The 21,811-nt window shown below is 41.3% G+C and overlaps 1 protein-coding gene across 4 annotated transcripts in view; it reads left to right on the plus strand.

Moving 5' to 3' along the window:
• LARP1 (La ribonucleoprotein 1, translational regulator) overlaps nt 1-21,811 on the plus strand; it is a 65,956-nt gene that overhangs the window by 23,817 nt on the left and 20,328 nt on the right. The window contains exons 2-7 of one of the 4 annotated variants that reach the window (XM_079968194.1): nt 11,371-11,432; nt 14,770-14,835; nt 19,402-19,576; nt 19,937-20,077; nt 20,479-20,631; nt 21,250-21,412. In XM_079968194.1, the coding sequence (XP_079824320.1) occupies nt 11,371-11,432; nt 14,770-14,835; nt 19,402-19,576; nt 19,937-20,077; nt 20,479-20,631; nt 21,250-21,412 (760 nt within the window). The remainder of the gene's footprint in view (nt 1-11,370; nt 11,433-14,769; nt 14,836-19,401; nt 19,577-19,936; nt 20,078-20,478; nt 20,632-21,249; nt 21,413-21,811) is intronic. The other 3 variants (XM_079968195.1, XM_079968196.1, XM_079968197.1) reach the window with 3 other exon arrangements.

A 21,811-nucleotide genomic window follows, 5' to 3' on the forward strand; every position in this document is an offset into this window, starting at 1 on the left:
CAGTGTTGTTTATAATTTCAGGGAGGGGGGAGGATAACTGGTAAAAACAAATTGCTAAAATTTCAAATCTATTTTCAGTTCTTAATTGTAGTATGTATTCTTCTTTTTGCTTTGCTTTACATACTCCTAAACTGATTGACCTCAAGACTACCTAATCATTTTGAGAAATACTTGCTACATTCTAATTTTATTTTTTGTATACTGCCTAGGGAATGTGATTGAAGGGAGGTCTACTCTACCATAATAAATAAAACAACATCGTAACTCGGGACTTCCACACAGTTTCATCATTTCAAAGGCATCTCATCTCCAAACTGGATTTTCTTAGAAGTTGAAAAAAGAAAGCAATGTTTGTGAAAATCAGCACACAGAAACCATCCTAATGCATAGTTATAGTCAGTTTGGACATCATGGTCAGCCATAGTTGAGAATGCTTAACTACAGTCTAGCATGGTTTCTGAAGATTATGTGTGGGCTACCAAAGTAGAATTAGAAGCCATGGGTTGAGGTGGGTTTGCAAATCATGATGTGGCTTGCAGAGAACCAGCTCTGGGGTAGCCAGGTTCAGATTCTCCTGTTTGGCCATGAACCATGCTTTCTGATCTTGAGCTGGTTGTGGTACCATCACAGAATTGTGAGTGTAAAGTAGAGACGAGGGTGGAGTGAACATAAAGCTTAATGCAGAGTAGATAGAAAATGCAAGCACAGAAGTAGCTCTGAAATTATTTTATATATTATTGGGCTACTTTGTGTAAATTGATTGAGAGGAGTTTATGTAATAAAATCACAAAATATAACAATAAAAAACCTAAGCAAGGCACTAAAAATTGCAGCAACAGCAATTGGACATCTGAAAGCTGCAGACCATGAAACATTAAAAGTTGTGTGAAACTTAAAAAATGATAAAACTAATCTAAAAACAGAAAGAAAAGAGGCCATTTATCCTGGGTTTCTGACACTTCAATGGAACATTTAACAGTTGAATCTAATGCAGGTCTACTCAGATGTTTAAGATTGCAGCCTAAGGCTCACAGACCTCAAATCCCAAATCATGGAGTTAGCCAACCAGAATTAGCAAGTTCAAAGCATATTTTGATTCCAAACAACCAGGCATAATGAACCACCTCAGTCTTTAAGTTCAGCTAGGGACCCTGCTTTCTGTCCTATTATTGTGAGAAGACAGGTGGCAAGTATATGAGACAGGGCTTTCTAAGTGGTGCCACTAAAGCTCTGAAACACGTCCTTACATCAGATTTCTTTTTGGCAGGACTACAAAGCTGGAAGATGGATATATAAAAATACTGGCACTTAAGAGGTTAACTTTGCAGTGATGGTTGTGTTTTGTCAACTATCCATGTTGGATTATAATAGATTTATATTTCATGGTATATTTATATTATATATTTGTACCAAAAACTTGATTGGTTGCTACACTAACTAAGTTTTGTTGCTATTGATTTAGAATTTTCCTTTTTAGTTCTAGGACACATATTAGGTAGTACTTGAGCTACAGGCACAGAGGATCTCTTTCGCATGCCGAAAGAATGCAACTTTCTCAGGCTTTGCTGCTTTCTTCTGCTTTACTTTTTTGTTGTTAATCCAGTTAACCAGTGTTTAAAATTAGAAACATATATTATTGAACAGTGTAGGTTTCTACACTGCTTATATCATTCAGACATTTGAGTGAGTTGTGAGTTGTGTCTTGTGTCGTTAATTGCTTACACCTAAGCCATTTTAAAGGGACGCAGGTGGCGCTGTGGGTTAAAGCCTCAGCGCCTAGGACTTGCCGATCGAAAGGTCGGCGGTTCGAATCCCTGCAGCAGGGTGCGCTCCCGCTGCTCGGTCCCAGCGCCTGCCAACCTAGCAGTTCGAAAGCACCTCCGGGTGCAAGTAGATAAATAGGGACCACTTACCAGCGGGAAGGTAAACGGCGTTTCTGTGTGCGGCTCTGGCTCGCCAGATGCAGCTTTGTCACGCTGGCCACGTGACCCGGAAGTGTCTCCGGACAGCGCTGGCCCCTGGCCTCTTAAGTGAGATGGGCGCACAACCCCAGAGTCTGTCAAGACTGGCCCGTACGGGCAGGGGTACCTTTACCTTTACCTTTAAGCCATTTTAGGATGCTTCAGAGCTATGTTTTGCTCGTTTAAATGCCCTAATAGCAACTGTTCAAAAAGAACATTGTAATAATGCATCCGGGGGTTTAATCTCTGTTTCTTTCCAGGCATGGCTGACCTTTGGACGGCCCTGTTAGGGGATTTTAAAAATCTGTCTGTGACTAATGTAAGTTACGCTTTTCTGCTTGAGTTCTTTATTTTTGTACAGTTTTATGGTACCCTTCCTGAATGGGAACTGCTTGTCTTTGCATATTAAGTTTTCAGTTTCCAGCAATAAGTAGGATTGTGTCTGGTATGGAATGCTATCTATCTGAAGAAAATGAACCTGCATCAAAACTGAATCCCTCTTCTACAGGATCTGTGCTTGGACAAGCAGCTAAGGCACTGCTACTACATTGCCAAAGGGAGAGTGGTCACTCGGGCTCTCTGAGGCTCCGAAGGGAACTGCAAGCATTTTAAATTAGATTCTGGAATTCGGCTGCCAACCCCTCTGCTCTTTTTGCTCTCCTTGGCACAGTGGCTGCTGCAGAACTTGTTGCTCTCATTTGCATGGGCCAAGAAGTAGAACAGATCGCCTTGCATTGCTGGATTGCAGCCTGTCACTCATATGCAGAGTGCACCATTCTCTGCAGAGTTGGGCACAGGCCAGTTACCTTGGCAGAAGGGGATGAAAGATATCTGACAAGAGGGAGGAGATTGGCTTTCCTTTGGCGTGGGACAGAGATAGGTGGCCTCTATGGGTTGTCATGGAGGGTTGAGGGTGGGAATGTAGGCATTATTTATAGCACTAAATATAGTTGACTCTGCTTTCATAGAACAAGATTTGGGTCATGTGACCATTTTCCTCCTTCCTTGGCTGCTCCTCTGTGCTGAGATCATGTATCTGAATAGGTAATAATTAACTGTTAACGAGCTTTTCATTAGAGGCCTGACTGTATATGCACAGGGAGGCAGAGCTAAGGCTCTGTGGAAAAACCTGCTTTCTCTCTCAGGACAAGGTTGCAATGCTTTTAGGCTGATGCCCCCTCTTTGAATGCTCGCTAGCGTTCATTCCCTGAATAACTTGTGTGGCAGTTACTCCCATACTTCAACACTGTTTGGAGGTACAACTTCTCGACAGTAAAGCTTCTTGGCTTAAGAGAGACGTTGCTTGTAAGAGGTGCTATTCATTTTGAGTATAAAGAAAGCCTGACCCACATACCTTTCAATTACTTTTTTGCTGCTGACTTGTTAAGCTGCTGTAGCTATTGGGTGAACTTGAGCATAGCTCTGTGAAGTTGCCCAGGTGAGGATAGTTGTTAGAATCTGGCATCTTGTGTTCATGGAGGTGCATTGTGACAGCTGAAAAACATGTACCTTTTCCCAAGAAATGTCATACAGTCCCTGCCCATGGTCATGATAGACAGGCACAGGTGGAAGGACTAACGTGGCATTCAGCTGGGTTGCAGGTCTCTTCCGGAAGTGACCAAAACCAGCCCACTCTTGCATTCCCTCCTCCCTCTTTCCTATGTTAACAGCTTCTATTACCTTGAGTGTGTTTCCAGATTAGACTACAGTGGCAAATGTAGGGTTCTGATATGGCATATAGCCTATAGATCTAGAGAGCTGCTAATTGATTAACTTACCTGTTTTTGGAAAGGCAATCAACCTTTGGATTTCCCACTGAATTGTTGTTTTCCAGTTTAATATGCTGCAAGTGAGGAGGTACATTTGTCAAAAAGCTGTTATTTCTTTCTCTGTCTTTCCGTCTCTAGCCTGATTTGAAAAGACACAGTGACCTAGCCTAGCTGAATTTAAAAAGGTGTTTGTGGGGGGGGGGGTGCCCTTTGAATTAGAATGGGAGTGAAAACCTTTGAGCATATGACCTTGAGCATGTAAATTATTTGCCTTCCCTTGCTTTTAGCTCAGAGGCTGTGTGTGTGTGTGTGTGTGTGTGTGTGTGTGTGTCCATGCATGTGTGCTAAATATGCATTTGCTGCTAACATCAGACTGGTTTTTATAAGCACCCCTCTGTATCTTTCGGGAACTGGTGTTTTTTTAGTAGATCTGCCTTGTTAGTGCAGGACTGAAAGGGCTGGTAGTGCATTTACAGTATGCTGCCATCTGGTGATAAAAGGTCTATAGATGCTTTTTGTGAGCTATTTTGATGGCAAGTTAGAACTTTAGCATAATTCACAATAGAGGTGGGCAGGCTTCAGACTTTCAGAATCTATTCTGTTAACTGGATTCCTGAGAATCCACCACCTGGAGCCAGGTGCAGCATACTGGCTGAGGTGGAGCCAGAGGCAAAAAGATGGCTCAAGGGAGAGCCTGCTGCCTACTGCATTGGAATGATTTGCATTTACCACTAAAAATCTACATGGGGAGTTACTACAAATCCTGGTATGGGGTGGCAGAAAAGCTTTTTTTTCTTTTCTTTTTTACAGTTGTTAACCATTGCAAATCGGAAATCCATTACATTACATTCATGAGAATCCTAGCACTGGGAATGCTATCAATATGGCTTTCACAACATCTAAAGCAAACAGCTATGGCAAAAAAAAAATTACACTACACAGCAGTTGTAGGATACTAATACCCTGTAAGGTGTTTTACTGAATGCCATTATGTCGGCTTTTTAAAAGTTTTTTTTTTTTTAAGGTTATATTTGTTTAAAGAACTGTGATTTACAGGACAGTTCAAACCACTGATCTGCTATACTGGAGGGGTTTGTATGGTGTGGAAATATCTATCCACCTTTGCTTTGCCTGGCTACAGTGCAACTGGACAGTAGTCACAAGCTATTCTGCAGCAATAGCCAGTGGAAACCCCCCAAAGGGGGTGATTAGAAGCTGGCACAGGATCTGCTGGATCTTGAATAGACTCTGCTGTTGCCCTGTCACCGAAACGGGCCCAATCCAGGCCTCTTTGCTACATCAGCTTGGGAGCAGGTGCGACAAAGAAGCATTTCTTAACCCCTCCCTTTCTGCCCTAGCTGGTGTGAGCAAGCAGCAGAGCTATAGAAGTGGCTGTGCTACTCCATCAAGCCCCACTGCTGTTAGCAGGAGTGGGTTGGAGTGGGGTTGGGATAGTAGAATCATAGAATTGTAGAGTTTAAAGAGACCACAAGGGTCATCTAGTCCAACCACCTGCAATGCAGTAATCTTTTTGTCCAAACGTGGGACTCGAACTCATGACCTTAAGATTGAGTCTCATGCTCTATCGACTGAGCTATAGTAATGCAGCCTTAACAATCAGTCAAAAGTGAGACAGCTCCTGCCCCCTCTTGCTTACAGTCCAAAATATGCAATACAAATGGAAGAAGTGATGGAGAGGGAACAGGAAAGCAAGCAAACTCAGGTATCAGTACTTTGTAATGTTATGTAGTTATTACAATGAGAAACTGGGGGCGAAACAGTTGAAGGAAGAGGAGAAACCAAATAGAATTGGTCTTCCAGCAGAATTGGTGGGAGTTCGGCTGCTTCCCTTTTCTTCCTCTGCTGCAGCCTGATGGAATGGTTTCTGCCAGATGATAGTTGTTTTTCCTTGAGGCTTAAGGGTGGAGCTACAGCTTCCACTCATCTGCCTAATTTTTCTCCTTTGCCTTATGCTCTAATCTCTCATTTCACCAACAGCACATCATGCTTTGAGAATTAAATTAAAAGTGAAACTAGAAGCATAGTAAAAAAAAAATCCACTTTGGATTTTGGGTGCATGTGTGTTTGTTTACAATCAAGTGGTGTATAAATATAATGAAACAAAATGGAGTCCACCATTGCACAAAGCTTCTACTATAGGAGAGCATCGGCGGAAAAGATGGACCTGAACCATCTCTTCCTTGGTGGGGATATGAAAACATGAAAGTATTGGACCAGTAGAAAAGTAGTAAAGAGTAATAAAGATAAAGCATTGTACCAGTAGTAAAGAAGTCCTTAAGTTTTTAGGTGCTTTGTTATAAACAAGCCCAATATAAATGAACATAAACTATAATATATAGGTAGTGATGGGGAACCAGTTTTTCCCAGCCCCTGGCCTACTTTCATTTGATGATACAGCTGTTGCAGACCAATGTTGGTCTTCAATCAGCCCCTCTGGGAATCGCTTACTTTTATGCATTGTGGCTTGCAGTGAGCTGTAGGATTCGGGGAGCATGAAGAGAGAGAGAGAGATGATGGGGGGGGGCAGGGATGGAAATGGGTGGAGTCAAAATGAATGGATTGATGTAGGTGCGCATATTTCAACCCTGTGCTGTTGGAAAAGGTAAAGTGCGAAGCGTGAACCAGATATAAAAATGGAGGAAATGGGAACACAAATAAAGGATGTTAACCTGCAGCATTGCAAATTTATTCTGGCTCTACTCATTGCTGGCATGTGGCCCTAAACATGCTCCACCTGAGGGAATGTAACTGGAGACAAATTGTTACAGCTCTGTGTACTCTTTTTAGCTAATAGAATCCCACATAATGGTTCACACAGACATTTGCATCACTTGATCGCTTAACACTTTGATTATCTACACTGATTTAAAACAATATTAAAAGTTCTGTCTGTACGCTTGTATATGAAATTGCTCATTCACACATGCAAATTGTTCTCTGCTTCAGAAATCAAGTGATGAAATCAAGTGCATGAACTGGTTATGAAAGTTATGAGTTCTCCAGCAATAATGTGCTCTTTTCTCTAGAGCAGAGTGTTTCCCAACCTTGAGTCTCCAGCTGTTTTTGGATTACAACTCCCATCATCCCTAGCTAGCGAGACCAGTGGTCAGGGATGATGGGAATTATAGTCAAAAAACAGCTTGAGATCCAAGGTTGGAAAACACTGGCTAGAGCAGGGGTCAATAACTTTTTCAGCAGGGGGCCGGTCCACTGTCCCTCAGACCTTGTGGGGGGCTGGACTATATTTTGAAGAAAAAAATGAACGAATTCCTATGCCCCACAAATAACCAAGAGATGCATTTTAAATAAAAGCACACATTCTACTCATGTAAAAACATGCTGTTTCCCGGACTGTCTGCGGGCTGGATTTAGAAAGCAATTGGGCCTTAGTTTGCCTACCCATGGGCTACAGCATGAATTCCTAGTGTGGTGCCTGACAGTAGTTGCTGGGAGGCTTTTACCACACTAAGTGGATTTGGTTCCTGGAATCTCAGCAGAGAGTTGCATGCCAAACAGGAGTTGGTATACTATTGTTCATATACAGTACTAATCACTGGATTTTGCTTATTGCTAATGTTATCATGCAACATTTACATAACCATACAAAATTGGTGAGTGCAATATCATTCCCTAAATTAAAAAGTACAGTGGTGCCTCGCAAGACGAAATTAATCCGTTCCGTGAGGCTCTTCGTATAGCGGTTTTTTGGTCTTGAGAAGCAAGCCCATTGACAGCGGATTAGCGCTATTAGCGGTTTAGCGGCTTTTAGCGATCAGCTGTTAAGCGGCTTATCAGCAGATCAGCTGATAAGCGGCTTAGCGCCTTAGGAAAAGGGGGGGGGAAGGGGAAAAACCCCGCAGGAACTCACAAGACATTTTCGTCTTGCGAAGCAAGCCCATAGGGAAATTCATTTTGTGAAGCGCCTCCAAAACGGAAAACCCTTTCGTCTAGCGGGTTTTCCGTCTTGCGAGGCGTTCGTCTTGCGGGGCACCACTGTAAGTCTTAATTAAAAGTTGCTAGGCTTTTGATAGAAGTTCCTTGACTTTTTATTTACTTGGGTTCTTTTCAAATTCAAACCTGTTCAGAGGGGTGAATGACAGTCTTTTTCTACCGTTGTAGGTTGTTGTAGTTTTACATTTAGCCCAGTGGTTTTCAAACTATGGCTTTCCTCTGCCCTCCTTTGGGGGAAGTTCAGAATGGATGGAAGGGGAAAGAAAGCTCTAGGGAGCAATAGGTTCTTGTGACTATCACAGCCTTTATCTCATTAAGCGAGGTGATATTAAAGATTGTATGCACTTTAGCAGAAGACTGTTTAATTCATATGATTTTTGAGGGTGAATGGCCGATTGCTCCTGTCATTGCCCCATAAGCTCAGTCTGCTTTTGGGAAGAAGTGCTACATTGTTCTTGACAGACTAGGAAAACTTGCCCATTTTTTTTAACGCTTCCTAGAAAGTGATCCTCAGCAGTGGTTGTTGGAAGTGGCCACCCTTGGAAACCAACCATTGGAACGTTTTTCCATCCACCAAGCAAAGTCTGAATTTTTGCTGCCTCAGCTTGTTGTGAATAACTCCCTGCAAGTTACTATATCATCTAGGATCATCCAGAGTCTCGTGTGGCAGTGTCCCGTTCCATTTTTGTGAAATAGTTTGGCAGAATGACTGGCTAGTTCTGAGTGCCTTCTGCTTTTTCTCGTTTTGAACAGGGACTGTTAGCCTTTTCATTGTTAAGGGAAATTAGCTGTTCCTCTAGGTCACTTTGTGGCATGTTAATTGGGGGTTTGCTCCTTTGTTAGCCCTCGGGGTTCTGAGTTCTTTGGGATCAGAAAGCAGATTTTCCTTCAATCATGAACTCCTTTTCTGACACCAGTCAAGCTTGCAAAAATTTACCATTTGCCCGATAATAAACGTTGGAAATGTAATGAGATTGAAGGTACATTCTTTCACCTTTGGTGGACATGCCCAAGGATTAAGACATTCTGGGAGATGATTTATAATGAAATGAAAAAGGTATTTAAATATACCTTTTTGAAGAAACCAGAGGCCTTTCTCCTGGGCATGGTCGGCCAATTGGTGCCAAAGAAGGACAGAACTTTCTTTATGTATGCAAGAACAGCAGCAAGAATACTTATTGCAAAGTACTGGAAGACACAAGATCTACCCACCCGGGAAGAATGGCAGATGAAGGTGATGGACTACATGGAACTGGCGGAAATGACTGGCAGAATCCAAGACCAGGGAGAAGAGTCGGTGGAAGAAGATTGGAAGAAATTTAAAGTTTATTTACAGAAACGTAAAATTAAGGAATGTTAGAAGGAGGCTGGAATGAAGTTATGTGGCTTTAGCAGAAATATTATAAAGGACTAAGTAAAAATAGACTGTTAATGGATGAAAGGAGGAAAGGTAAAGTTACATTATATTAAGATAAATTATAGTATAAAAATTGGGAAGGATGGAAAGGATTTGTTGAAATAGCTAACCAAACTAGAATACAAAAAAGGGAGGTGTGAGGAGGTCAAGGAAACAAGCAAATGAAAGATAAGTTATGGGAAGGTTTGTTGTGCTTTTGTTGTTGTTGTTTTTTAATTGTTTCTATTTTTCTGTTTTTTTATAAGTTTGTGTTTAATTTGGTGTGTTTTCTCTTTTTGTAACCTTTAAAACCTTAATAAATATTATTCTTAAAAAAAAAGGATATTTCTCAGCTATGGTCTCATTTCATGCATACAATAATAGAATCATTTCTGCTCAACAATGTAATTTTTAGTAGCGTTAAGTATCTATGCTAATTCAGATCTTTTAGCTGACACCCTGCTTTCGGAAAGCCTGCAAGTGAGTTCCTTTTTTCACTTTAAAAAATTGCCTTCTGTCCATGAGGTACATATTGTGGATAATGTTGGCAGTCTATACGCTATCCCTTCATTAGCACATGTTGCATACTAGGATTCTTACAGCAATGGTGATTTTGTGCTACTAGCAAAGTTCAGGAGAGACTCTAGTATCATTCTGCCTAAAGTCAAAACAAAATAAAAAAATTCCTTCCAGTAGCACCTTAAAGACCAACTAAGTTAGTTCTTGGTATGAGCTTTCGTGTGCATGTACACTTCTTCAGATACACTGAAACAGAAGTCACCAGACCCTTCTATATAGTGAGAAGGTGGGGAGGGGTATTACTCAGAAGGGTGGTGGGATTGGGTGATTGGCAGATAGCTGTGATGAGCCTGTTGACGACTCTTAACGACTGCAATAGGTCTTACAGGAAAAAGCAAGGGGTGAGAAGGTGAAAAATGGCTTTGTCATGTATAATGAGATAAGAATCCAATGTCTTTGTTCAGACCAGGTCTCTCCATGGTTTTAAGTTTGGTGATAAGTTGCAATTCAGCAGCTTCTCTTTCCAGTCTATTTCTGAAATTCCTTTGTAATAGAACAGCTACTTTGAGATCTTGTATAGAATGTCCTGGGAGATTGAAGTGTTCTCCTACTGGTTTCTCTGTCTTGTGGTTCCTGATGTCGGATTTATGTCCGTTTATTCTTTGGCATAAGGTTTGGCCCGTTTGTCCAATATAGAGAGCTGAAGGACACATTCTGCCTAAAATCTTTCTCAGCATTGGTTGCTGATCCACAAAAAAGTGGTGGGCCACAGTAAGCTTCTTACCAACCATTTCCCCCCCTGTTGGATGAACAAAGCAAAACTGTATGCTCCCTGTATAAGGATGTATTTCTGAAGACCCATACACAACCCAAATACTGGGAAAACCATAGTAAGGGAATGTAATAGAAGGTGGCAGGAGAGTTTGGGAGAGTACTCTGCAACTTGCTGTTTTCTGGCTTCTGCACAGCTAGCTTTAGCCCTGTTTTGGTGGGGAAGCCTGCTTATTTTGAGATTTTGATTTATAGGTAGCTGCTTCTGATACGTTTTGTTGCTGCTGCTATTGTATTCAGCAACTTTAGGGGATTAAAATTCTTGGTCTCGTGTATTATTTTACTAGTGAAAGAAAGGTATTCTCTCAATTTGGCATTGTCCAACTACTGGGATGCTCTGTCACGCCCTCCACTAGGGGGCAGGCTCCTCTGAAGAAAGAATTGAGAGACAGTAGAAAGCACTGCCTACTCCTCCCCACTCCTGGGTAGTAGGCAGTACCTCCTACTTCCTCCCAAGAGTTCGCATTTTCCTTCCTTTGCAGTGAATGGACACAGCAGGTTCACAGCCTGGCCTTGGGAGCCAGTCCTGGCTGGTAATAACTCCTCTTCATGCCAGGCTTGAAAACATAGGTATTGCCTATGGGTGGGTGAGAACCATTTGAAGATAAATGCTGTCCATTTACTCTCAGATGAGTGTTTTATGGGTACAGACTGCTTAGAGCAATCTATTAAAAAGGGGGGGGGGGGAATCTCAGTAGAGTCATGGCTCTACATATTGAACTTGAATATCATGTTTCAATCTACTGATCTTCCCAGTAGTTATGGAAGAGAGACTTGATTTTCTTAGAGACTGACCTGGTCGTTCCTTGGAAGGTAGATGAATGTTAAGTGTGATTGCATGGAGTGATACAATAGGGACTAAAAACCGCTTCAGTGACCAACTTAGCATATTAATTTTTTGGCTTTTCTTCCCTCTCACTAGAGCATTCAACCCCAGCCAAGGTGGTGAAAGCTGCAAATCCAAGGCAACGTAAAGGAAGCAAGGCAAGTACTAATGTTCATATTTGTGAATACTCCACAAAGTGTGGGAAGAGGTGGAATGTGACACTCAGTTGTGTATCAGAATTAATTTGTGGGACTGTTTCAGTTTTATTATGTGGGTTAACGGTGGTTCTCAGAGCTATCTTGCTTGTGGTTTCTTGACAAAACTTGAAGACAGCTTTAGGGGTCTTTATTTTTTGTTTCCAGCTCTAACTTTCATGATCAGCACCTTTTTAGTGTATCTGTTCTTAGGCTTTCCTTGCTTGTGCACCTGTTCTGTGCTTGTGGCACTTAGTGGTCTGCAAGTACATGTCTTAATCTGTGTGCAGCTGCTGGTGAATGGATGATTCTGTCTTACGACAGGAGATTTATCTGGAAAGCCTTTTGCAAATACGTTTTCAGCTTTGACTCAATTTGCCTGTTACTGGTTTGGTAACAAACAACTCCTGTTAACTGTTTTTGGGAAGATATGCCAACATCCTTCCCACCCTCCATCATTGGCTGGTTTCTTTAACCCTTTGGGCTTCTCTGCTGTTTATTCCTTGACCATCAGTACAATAGGTTGCCTTCTGCTACACTTGGTGCCCACGGAGCAGTTTTAGTCTGTGGTAAAAATGCTTCAGTCTGCAATGCTGCACATCAGAAAAACTGATGTTTGCTTGTTGAAGTTGCATGTCTGGTTTTAGCTACTATACCTGTACCGAGCAGGCTTGGGTTTATGCTGCTATTTTTTTCTGGGCACTAGAGACTGCATTATAAGAACAGACCTGTTGAATCAGACCAGAGACCCATCCTGTTCTGCACAGTGGCAAACTAGATGTTTATGGTATGTCCACAAGCAGGATGTGAGGGCAATAGCACATTCCTGGTGTTGAATGCAATTTTTGGTCCTGGAGGCCAACAATACTAGTAGCTGTGTTTAACTTCATCCCACCATTAATTTATCCAGTTCCCCATTAAAGCAAAAGATGGGGTGTGACTACTTAAATTGTCCCCTCAGGAACACACACCAGAGATCCACTGCAATTTTGTTGCAGGGGGCCCTCTTTGTGATAACAAATTAATAACAAAAATAGTTTCCCTTGTATAACAAAAGTAGTTTCCCTTGTATGTTTGCTATGGGTGGTAGGCAATAAAGTTTCATTATTAATGAAATGCCTTCCTAAAAGTGTGCTCTCGTGTTGTTCTTGCCCAGCTTCATTTGGCCTCTGCAACTTTTTTGCTTACTTTATATGTAGTTTTTAAGGGGACTTGACACCTTCCATAGGGTCACGAAGAGTCGGACACGACTAAACGACGGCACCTTACATGCAGGTTCTGTTCCAAACTTTAGAGAGGTCTTTAAGGTGACATAATTCAGGCTAGATCAGAAGAAATCTCAATGGAGTATCAAGGGTTAGAAAATGAAAACAGCTGGAAGCAGGATATGCCATTGATTTGATCTGCAGTCACAGGCTCTGCTAGAGGGCAAAGCTCAAGATGTGCTTGCAAATCAAGAGGCTCTGCTAATTTAAGCTCAGTCAGTCATGGCAAAGTTCATTGAATTATAACATTTATGTGCCATCCGGTATTCCTAGGCATAGACTGTGATGATTAATAAATAAAAATATTACTGTTTCAAAACATAATGGCAGTAATGCAGCAAGCAACCTTGGCTCAGTAAGGGAGAGAGCTGGTGATGGTTAACTTTATGCAGCCAGTTTTGCAAAACAAAAATTGCCGTGTCATGTGTAAGGATAGCAAAATCTTCCCCATGTAAGACTAATCCATTGTACAATGTCATGCAACGTCCCCTATCTTCTAAGGATATCATTGCTTGCTATTTCCTCCTTTTTCTGGTGACTGAATTCCTTCTTCCCATACTTACTTGGGAAGCAGCATTTGTCGTTGCTGAAACTTGCTTCTCTTTCCACATCCCATACCCCCATCCGCATAGGAAGAATAAAGTCAACCATTTTTCTTAAAGCAAACCTATTGTATAAGTCAGTTTTATTTTAAGGTAATGTTTCATGTTGCAGACAGTGTGGAGAAACAGATGCACAAATGACTTGGAGATCCACTTAATTATTCCATAGCAGTTGGAATTATTCCAGGAGAAGATACAAATGCTCCTTGCATGTGCATGTGCATCTGTTGAGCTTGTGTGTATTTGCTGAAATGCACACACAGGAATATGTGTGAGGCACTTGCATATCTGCTTTTGGCACTTTCTAAAATATGTGAAACTGCATTTAGGCCACAGTTGAAGTATCCTTATAAGGCAAGAAATGTGGGCCAAATCGATTAGGATTGGCCTTTGAGATTTCTCCTTATTGTATGTATGAGATTCTTGTCATTTAAACCCCAAACATCACTATTTCTGTTTGTTTATTTAATTTTGTTTTTTGTTTATTTGCAACATTTTAAAATATGCCCTCCACTGAGTTTTAAAGGTGTGAAAAATGCATTTGAAAACCAAAATTAACATAAAATACAGCAACAACCATATAATCTAGACTACAATCACAGAGCAATAAAGGCCCAGAAGATAATCAGCAACCATTGCAGTTGTTTCAAAGTAGGTGTTTTATGTGAATGGCTAGCCACACCCCCAGAATTATCGTCCCAACCTTTCGTAGCACCTGTGTTGCTAGTGTAAACAGTGTTCACTAGGTGGCACTGTGTTTGCAATGACAACATTTAGTCATGCCTTTATTGCTGAAACTGAATTGAAGCCCCTCCTTCCATTGCATTTTAAGGAGGAACACAAGACTGTGGAAACTGCAGCATTGAAATGTGTCAGGAACAGTTCAGATGACAAGAGAACAAGAATTTAAAGAAGGCAGATTAAATGTACCCAGCAATGCTGCAGCAGACACACCTGCTCTTTTTAAAAAGTGTTTTATGCAGTTTTAATTTCTAAATGCTTGATATAAATAGTCTTAAGAATTACTCTCTCTGGCAGTTGGTGTCACAGGGTAACCAAGTCAAAGATGAATGGGCCTCTAGAGAATGGGTTGCCTTCCAAAGTTGGATTGCAGCTTCCATCATCCCAGGCAACATAGCCAATGGTCAGGGATGGGGGGGAGTTGTAGTCCAACAACGCCTCAAGAGCATCATGCTAGCTACCCCTTCTCTAGAGAATGTAAGAGTAGGCGCTGCCCATTTACTGTACTCTGTCATGGCCTTTGAAATCTGAAATGTTGTTCACCATGAAAAAGGACAGAAATAGTAGGTGCTTAATATGGATTTTTAAAGGAGGTGAAAAGTTCTCCTGCTGGAGAAATATTGCAGTTTTACAAAGGGGAATTCCTTGTTATATGAAACTCTGTTAATTTAATAACTCTGCTTTTTTTACTAGGTTGGTGACTTTGGGGATGCCACAAACTGGCCAACGCCAGGAGAAATAGCTCACAAGAGTGTCCAGGTAAAACACCCATTCTGACTTGAAAAGGAAGGTGCTTCTGTTCTTTGGCATGATTGTGGATGACTAGGGTTCCTGAACGAATAGTGTTCTGTACAAAAGCAAACGATTCCATGGGCCTTTGGGAATTTCCTTGTAGTGAAGTGGCTTGCTATGATGGTAGCATTACAATCCTATTCATGTTTACCGAGCAGCAAGTCCCATTAAGTTAAATGAGACCTACTCTAGGTAACTGTGTTGAATTGCAGCCTTGATATATATCTTTCTTATGCCTAGGCACCACTGTGAAAGTTTGTCTAGTTTAGAAGTAAGGCTTTTTTAAAAGGTTTTTAGAGTCAGAGTTATATCCAACTAAGTGATTGTGTGAGCAGAACAACTTCTTGCACAGTGGAACCTCCTATTCTCTGTGTGTTCCCACAGCCCGAAAACTACTCTTGGCGGTTCCCTCATCCCTCTAGAGCAGATTTGGGGATGATGCAGGGGGAGGAGAGAAGGGGAAGTTGTGTTGCAGTGACTAAGTGGGATACAACCCAGAATACTTTAGGCTTAAATTTCTACAGGGCATCAGGATTAACATTTGCACCCTTCTATAAATGCAGTGTCTATTTAGTCTTCCTTAAATCCTGCCAGTTAAATAAAAGCTGAGAAGTTTTTTTAAAAGTATATATAGAGTAAGAAATCCCTTCAGATTATTGTGTGTGTGTGTGTGTGTGTGTGTGTGTGTGTGTGTGTGTGTGTGTTTTGAAAGGGAAGTAACAGGGTGGTAAGATCTATGTCCCCTTACACCCAGTAACGAAAATTGAGGAAAATGGAGGGTTGGGGGGCGGAATGGTGCCTTAATTGCCTCCAAAGATCGGTGTTCCCTCAATTTACTGTTTGAAAGTGTTTATTGGATGCAATAAATCACATAATTATGAAAGTTCAATTAAAATGGTGATTTAATGTGCACACAGATAGATAAACATACAATATCCATAGTTGATGGAAAGAGGTAGAAGTATGTAAAACAGATTACATTGTTGTGCTTAAAATGAATTGGCATTGTGGAAGCGGGCTTTATACTCATACAAAATTATTTCAGTAACCAACAATCCCTGTTAGGTAAAGGCAGTCATTTATGTAACCTGAACCTAAGCCGTTCAGGGCTTTAAAGTAGTGGCTAACACTTTTTATTGGGGCTGGAAATGCACTGGTAACCAGTTCATCTAATACAAAATTGGTATAATGGGTTCTGATCTTGTGACCCCCTGGACAACCACATCCCATACTAGTTGAAGCACCTGTGCTGTCTTCAAAGGCAGCTCTGTATGTAGGGCACATTACAGTAGTCCAATCCATATATCATATAGGTGGATAAATGAGGTGAAGTCTGATCTCTCCATATAGGGCCACAGTTGGTGTACCGGACTAAGCTGGTAAAAGGTATTCCTGAGTACTATCAGGACCTTAACAGCAAGGAATCTAGCAGCACCCCCAAACTGGGAACTTGATTCTTTAGGAGGAGTGCAATCTCATCATGGACAGGTTGAACACCTCTATTCAAGATTACCAGCTCTCCTACCCACAAGACCTCCATCCTGTTTGGATTCAGCTGCTGCTCAGTCTTCTTCCTGATCCATCCTCAAAAGGTCTTCAAGCATTGGCTCAGAAGTTCCACAGCCTCCCTAGGTTGGATAGATTGAAAATAAGTGGCGCATCATATTAATCCACAAACAAATGACAACTCAGCCCAAACCTCTGAATAGCTTTCCCCCATTGCTTTATACAGACATTAGATAGCATGAAGGACAGGATAGAACTGTGAGGCACACCATCAAACATGGGGTGGGATATTTGTTACCCAGGCCAGGGTAGTAAAGCCTAAGGCCAATGTGAAGCTACAAACTTTTTTTAAAAAAATGTACTAGGAAGAATATATACTACTCAAACACTTCTTAATTATTTTAAGATAAGAACGAGCAAGAAACAAACCTCCCCAGTCCCTCTTAAAGGATTATGACTACCTTGTACACGCCCCACGCCCAAAAGACTGTGGACCTGATTATCTGCAACTTGGCAGGCCTAATCTGCACTGGAGGAACTCTTGCATCTGTAAATTTCAACAACTTGGTCAAAAGGAGGGAAATATTGCCATATTTAGATTTTTCATTATAGTTAATTGGCCTACAGAGCTTCATTTTATATGGAGTGACTTGGAACCTGAGACGTGGATTCAAGAAAAATATCATGGAAACTTCTGAATTTTTTTCCTGAAGTGCACAGGTGATACAAGGTGAAACTTGGCCTGTGTACACATCCTAGTTTTTGTCTTCTTTCAAATCCTTTAGTGACTGAGGTTGAGGTTGAATGCCTTGAACTTGTTTTTCTAATGGTTAGAGAAATGACCTGTGTTTGTTCATATAAAAAAATCTAGGCTTTGGGATATAACTTTGATCATTTCTTAACTTAAAAGAAGGAAAAGAGAACATTTTGAATTCATTCAAATTGCTCTGTAGGTTGTAGAGGTATTTATGCCTGCTCACTGAAGGTTGTTTTTTTTTTTAATAAAAAAGATACAGCAAATCAGTTACAAAGCAGGTTAAAGAATAACCCTTTGTTCAGTGGGCAAAGTGTCACTTTTCAATACCAGATTCTCAATCGCTGGGAATTTACCACTGTCTCTGCTTCTGTTAAGTGGAGAAAGCCAACTGTCCTTTGGCTAGTGTTGTGATAGCAGAATTGCAACATGGTGCTTTGTATAAAAGGACAAAGATTAAAGGGTGTATTTTCTTTTTCCAGGGAATTGCCATTCTCTCCACAGCATTTATTTATCTAGTTCTTCTTAGTCCTTGAAAGTGATTTTCAGTTTGGTTTTGCAGGTGGACCAATTTTCTGCATTTTCTCCTTGAACTTTAGTTTGGTGCTGCATAAGCTGTCCAGATAACTTGGTTATTGGATGGCATATAAATATTCCTGACAATTTGTTTAAAAACACAGTGGAATCACCAGGAAGCAAATAGGGTGTAAATTGTGGTATAAATTCCAATTCTTCCTATTTTATGCATGAGCACAAACTCACCCGCCCCTGATACAGTTCAGAAAGAGAGAACAATTAGTTTACCTATCAGGTAAGCTACGATTTTCTGGGAGTCACATTCCATTCCCTTCTTGGTTGCGCTCTTTCTGCTGAGTGCTTCCTTGTTGTTGCATTTGAGCAACCCCCAGTATACTTACTAAAAGTATTGAAGTTCATCTCCTTTAAAAGAAAAAAGTGCTATATTTTTAAAGATTAAATTGAAGGAAGGCAAGAATATACTTACTTTTACCCCCCCCCAAAAAAAAAACCCTGCACGTGCACACATATGCAAAAGTGTGTATATGTTCGATTTTACCTGTACATTCTTCCTGTTACTTTCATGTGGTGTACCAACATGTCATAAACTTAAAGTGATATTCCCCTATCATGAGCGTATTTGGTCAAAAATGCCTAAAGATGTATGCATGGGTGAATGTTTGAAGGGGTGAAGAAGTGTGGAAACATGATAATTCATGCTGCGGCACAGAGTCTGTTGTTTCCCCCCCATATTGCTGAGAGTTCAGTTTGAGCAACACTTTTTGGGGGTGCTAAATCTCTGCTTAGGAGAAAGCCAGGAATAGCTCATTACAGATCCCAGGCAGATGATTTCCTTTTAGGGTTTCCCTGCCCACTATGCTTCCTAGCTCAGCGGTGCTATTCTGGGACATCAGCTTGGAGCCCATTCTAAAATCTGGCCACAACGGAGAAGGTAAATTTACCAAGTCTTCAGGCAAACCTGGCATTGTTCTTACGAGGGGATGAAGCAGGTGGGCTGGTTAGCACCAAGCCAGGCTTCTGGAGCCAGTGCCTTGTCTGCTGTGTGGCTTTATGGTGGGTAGGATAAGCACTCAAAGAGGGACACAGCGCAGATGCAGAAGTGCTTAAAGCATACTTCTATTTTTGGGATTCCCTCCCCTTTGGCAGTAGCTTTCCAGCATCATTATCTCTTGTCACCCAGCCCCTTCTCTGGGTCTGGTGTCCTGGTGTCATTCACCAAACTTACCATGTCTGGTTTCTGTATCATTCAGAAATGATAGGGTTTTTCAATGTTTTATGTAGTTTTGTAGTAGTTTTATGGTAGTTTTATGTAGTTTTCAATTTCATTGTTCTGCAAGGGACAATGACAATAAAGATATCGTATATTGTATCGTATATCGTAAATCCTTGGGATTCATTCTGCAGTGCATGTGCCTGAAGTACTCACTTGCCTTCTAATTTGACTAAAGTCTTGCTCTTGTAACCTTCTTAACTTCGGAACATGCTGCTCCTATATAACTATGCAATAACTACTTCGTCTTGAAGTCATGCTTTATCAAGTTATTGCTCTCTCTTGGAGGGTAACCAATTGTTCTTGGTTTCTAGACTCTTCGGGTGGGCTCATAAGAGTGATTGTGAACGCAAGTGTGATTGTGAGCACATCAGGCAGCTAAATGAACTTGCTGTGTCAGTTGTGATCCACCTTTGCTCAGCCGCCATTTTGATTCCCAGCTTGCATGTCTGATTGTCATTTTCAGCAGCTGCCACACAAGCCTCAATCTCTCCGGAAGGTTCCTATTAAGAAAAACATGAAGGAGCAGGAGAAAGGGGAAGGGAGCGATGGTAAAGAGAACATGAAAGCCCGGTCAGATGAATCAGGGGAGGAGAAGAATGGAGATGATGACAACCAGAAATCAGCTCAGAAGAAGAAGGGTAAAAAGAAACTATTTGAAAGTGCTGAAGCACAGTGGTCTGGGATCTCGGGGACTTTATCAAGCTGATGCCCTCCAGATTCTTTGGATTACAACTCTTATCAGGCCCAGCTGTGCTAACTGGGACTGATGGGAGTTGTGGTCCCAAACTTCTGAACGGCACCACGTTGGTAAAGGCTGATGTATGGTATGTCCAAGGTACGATCCGGCAGAACTTTTATTATGTTCTTTACACTTTTTGCTGGCTAAGGTCAGTTATGAAGACCTGAATGATGTGCCTTCTCTCCTTGTGCCTTCCTGGGTGAGATGTTTTGTACTTCCTCATAAAAATTTGTAACAGCCGGTTCTTGATGCCTTGCAGGTAGCAGACACAAATGGGTCCCTCTGCAAATAGACATGAAGTCTGAGGTACCAAGAGACAAAACAGCTTCTCGCAACAACAGACAGAATGAGCAGCACCGGCACCCTTCCAACAACCGAAGTGACTCAAAAGGTATTTTTGGTAATGTATTTTTTAATTATATTTTTCGTAATGTTCAGGCTGTCATGTTCCTTCAGCTCTTTCATAGGGTAGGCTTCTAATTTCCATGTGGGCTGTAGCATAGCCTCAAAGGCTTAGCAGCTTGACTGGGAGTTCCCTTACAAGTAAATGAGTGCATGCTACTGATACTTCTGAGTGGTGGTGGTGGTGTTGACTCTTTTTAAAAAATCAAAATAATATCCCAACTGAATTCTTATGTACTTCATTCAAGGAACTGGTTTGTTCTCTGGCTAAGCCTCTGTCATTGTCTGCATAATGTGTATGAGGGAGATAGAATCTACTAGCCCTCCATGATTCAACCAGCATCTCCCAAGCATTTCACGGCCTTTAGGGGTATGCTCATCTTTAACATTCTCTTGCAGGTTGGCATCTGGATAACAAACATGAACGAAGCTGGCCTGACCATGATGAAACCTCTAGTGTCAAGAGTGAGGGAGCAACTGTGCGTGGTTCCTTCCGGGGCAGAGGCCGTGGTCGGGGACGAGGGAGAGGGCGAGGAAGAGGAGGTACTCGCTGTGCGTATAAGACCGTAATATTTTTTATAATTGTGGCTTTGTGTACAGGATGTGGTTGATGCTATAGATAAAGAGCTGGCAGACAACAAATTTCTTCCCCCACTTGGAATATCAATGGCTAGGGATCAATTGCATTATTTTGGCTGGACTGTGACTCAGCACAGTTTGAGTAGATGCACTAAAATAAGTGTACCATTAAAGAGCATTGTTCATGTAATTTTTGTGTAAATTTATTGCCACTGGAAATGCAACCATACTAGTTAACTGAGCATTTTGAACTAAAAAGCTACTACACTAAGAAAACAGACTTTTTGTAGATTCTCAAATATATATTACAAATATAATAGTCATTTAAGAAGTGGCTGGTTGTGAACCTCTGTTATTATATAGTGCAACTTTGTTTTGCTTGGCCAGTGCTAGATGCATATTTTCTGTGGATCTCGCATTGCAATTCTGTTTAAAATTGTCTTTCCAAAAGAAAATGTCAATGCCTTTTCCAGTTCCTAAATTAGGCTGCTGCAAGCCTGGTTCTCCTAATCTGTGGATATTGACAGCGTAGAGTGGTCTTAGAAAAGTTGAGATCTTAAGAAATTTCCTTTTGCTTCTTTCCCCCTGCAGCTCACTTTGATTATCAGTACGGTTACCGGAAATTTGATGGCTCTGATGGCTCACGCACTCAGAAATACACCAGTAACATCACTTACTATTTTGACAACATCAGTAGCACTGAGCTGTACAGTGTTGACCAAGAGTTGCTCAAGGACTATATCAAACGGCAGATGTAAGTGTTGGTTTTGATTCTAGCAGTAGCTAACCAAACAGTATTTGCCTTTTGAAGAGTTGTAGCTAGTTTTATACCTTTTTGTAGTAGATTAAAAGTTGGGAGTTGTGCTTGCAAAGACAATGGTCTTCATCCTCATTCTTGCTGTTCTACAAAGTAAAAGTAGATAGAATGGGGATTCTTGTACCACCATCACAGCCTGTGAATATGTGCCAGTGGGTACACTGGCACAACTGTTTATAACAGGGTGGCCAATTGGAAATATGCAAGATTTTTGCTGGCCCCTGAATCAACGGTGGCAGTCTCCATAGCCATGCCCTGCACTTCCAGTTAAGACTCTAGCAGGAAAAGTGAGCAGCCTCTGACATAAATTGCCTCTCTAGAAACATATCATTGTAC

The sequence above is a fragment of the Podarcis cretensis genome (genome assembly GCF_951804945.1).
Source record: "Podarcis cretensis genome assembly, chromosome: 2".
NCBI lineage: Eukaryota > Metazoa > Chordata > Lepidosauria > Squamata > Lacertidae > Podarcis > Podarcis cretensis.